The following is a 2,524-nucleotide window of genomic DNA, read 5'->3' as shown; positions in this document are numbered from 1 at the left end:
GTGGGGAACCTGCACATAAAGCACCTAAATTCCACCAACACCTACCAGCCCCTGCAAGCAGTGACTGATGGCAACAGACAGCACAGCCCTGTGAATTCCTGAGGGATATGTCCTCCCTCCCACCTCCCGTGGGCTCTGCGTCTCGCTCCCGACACCGCCACGAACCGACGCAGAAAACTCAAACACAGCAAAGCTAAACAACAAAATGTTTAAACCAGTTTCTCTCTTTTAAGGATCTTTATGCATTAGACCTAGAACCATATCGCTACTCCGGGGTGAACCTGACCGGCTTCCGGATCCTCAACGTGGAGAACCCGCACGTGTCCTCCATCGTGGAGAAGTGGTCCATGGAGCGGCTGCAGTCGGCGCCCAAGGCAGAGCTGGGGTTGCTCGACGGGGTGATGATGGTATGGGCAGTGCAAACAGGGCAGGGGGCTGAGAGCAGAGCAGGGGGGAGGGAAGGCAGGTGGTTAAACCCCAAACGTTGGTTCTGTTGGTTATTGTCCCAGGAACAGCTCACCCAGGTATCTGCCCCGCGGGTTTCTCGCACTCTCGAGGCAGCGAGCTGAGGGTGAAACCCGCAGCCCATGGCTGTGTTAATGCTGCCAACAGATTTGTCACTGGACAGGGCAGGTAGCCAGGGCCTGTCCCAAGGGGCTGCAGCTGCCATCACCTCCCCACAGCCCCCGAGAGCAGCACAGCACCATCTCCCCGGGGGTGGGAGCACAGCACGCGGCTGGACCGGGCCAGGCAATTCACAGAGACTGATGCAGGGAGAGAGAGCCAAAGCAGTGCCCAGAGATGGGCTGTGCTGAAGCTCTGATGACTCCTTTCAGGGTCTGATGGCAGCTCTGCTCCGCTGAGTTACTGCTCGGAAGGTACAGCACCTGCTCACCCATCTGTCTTCCCTGCGAGGTGGCTTCCGACCCCCGGAACTGCTGACTGGCTCCCTCCTTCCCTCTCCCTTAGATCTGCCAGAACCAGCCCCAAAAGTGGCAAAGCCTCCCAGACTTTCACCTTGAAATGGCTCCTGAGGTCCTCCTGTTCTCTTTGTTCTTGGAGGAGAGTCACCACTCTCCCGTGGCCCTCCAGTGCTCGCAGCAGGGCTGGGTGCTCCTCTCCTGCCCTCAGAGTGATCCTGCCTTGGATCTGTGTTTGCCAGGTGTCTATCCAGTGGGGCCCTGGACTCAGCTGGGCATTACAGTCCCTAATTCTCCCTGAAATTGCTAGGACACATCCCTTCCCTCCCTCTCCCCCAGCCCCAAACCTCTCCCTGCTGTGGTCCATACCCACCCACGGACGCAGGTTGGGCTCTGCTCTTCATGCTCGGGTGAGGGAAGGGAAGGTCACAGGGATTGCTGCCAATGCTGGATGATTTTCTCCATGGCTACGTCCTGTTAGATGTTTGCTCAGTTATTTGCTGTATTATTTTGGTTTATTGTGGTTTATTACGCTGCTGCTACACTCGCATCTGTTTTGTAGCTCGGTGAAGCCAGCAAATAATGTGTTTTCACTAGGAGGTCCTACCACATCGGAGTGAAAAATAAATCCAATTCCCTTGATCAGTGTTCGGAGGTGAGATGGGGCATCTCAAATTGAATCTAAAGCTGTAACATTACATGCACCAAAAACACCCCAGTTCTCCCTAGTTCAAGTCACTGAAATGCTGGAATATCTTACAAATTCATGAGGTCCTGATTTCGGTGACAGTTTGGGTCATTTTTGGAAAATTCTGTGCCCACAGACAAGCCACTTAACATCTCTATTTCTTCCTTTCCTGTGTACAAAACAGTGCAGAAAACATGCCCTTACGCAGGTTTTTTTTTACACTCAGACAAAACAGACTCAATAAGAAAACTCTGTTACTATCTCCTACATTTAGAAATTGCTGCCTCCCTGTTTGACACCACAGCAGGAAATGTGCAAGAAACAACCAGAATAGCTGCTCATAGACAAACAGCACTTCCACAACCACTGATCTCTCAGAGCTCTGCGCGTTGGCCTGAGGAGCCAAGGGGTGGTTGGCAGGGCACGCGGACAGAGAAGCCCCGGGGCCCGCGGGGGTTGGCAGGGATAACTCACAGGGGGTTCCACCTTCTCCCGTGACCCCCCAGAGCCCAGGGCCGGAGAGCTGTGGCCCCCAACACTGCTCCCTCCCTTTAGACAGACGCTGCCCTGCTGTACGACGCGGTGCACGTGGTGTCCGTGTGCTACCAGCGCGCGCCACAGATGACGGTCAACTCCCTGCAGTGTCACCGCCACAAGGCCTGGAGGTTCGGCGGCCGCTTCATGAACTTCATCAAGGAGGTGAGACACGGTCTGCGACCACCACCGTCCCCACCGAGGCACACACGGCACGGGTGGGGCACGGGTGGGCGCTGGAGGCTTGGCAGGGCCAGGGTTAGGAATAGAATCCCCTCAGGCTTTCAAACAGCAGAGTAAAACTGCTGTCCATCCCCAGTACAGCCCATGCTGCTGTGTGCCCTGCAGAGCCATCCCTGCTGGCACTGCCCGAGCTGCACGG

At 55.7% G+C, this 2,524-nt stretch overlaps 1 protein-coding gene across 1 annotated transcript in view; it reads left to right on the top strand.

Moving 5' to 3' along the window:
- The window catches only part of LOC103809979 (glutamate receptor ionotropic, kainate 3), a gene marked incomplete at both ends in the record, with an annotated part of 44,954 nt that overhangs the window by 13,600 nt on the left and 28,830 nt on the right, over positions 1–2,524 (top strand). The window contains 2 exons of the mRNA XM_009082856.1: positions 234–407; positions 2,164–2,307. Coding sequence (XP_009081104.1) covers positions 234–407; positions 2,164–2,307 — 318 coding nt within the window. The remainder of the gene's footprint in view (positions 1–233; positions 408–2,163; positions 2,308–2,524) is intronic.

Source organism: Acanthisitta chloris, unplaced genomic scaffold (assembly GCF_000695815.1).
Source record: "Acanthisitta chloris isolate BGI_N310 unplaced genomic scaffold, ASM69581v1 scaffold3479, whole genome shotgun sequence".
NCBI lineage: Eukaryota > Metazoa > Chordata > Aves > Passeriformes > Acanthisittidae > Acanthisitta > Acanthisitta chloris.
This window is presented reverse-complemented; position numbering and strand designations above follow the sequence as displayed.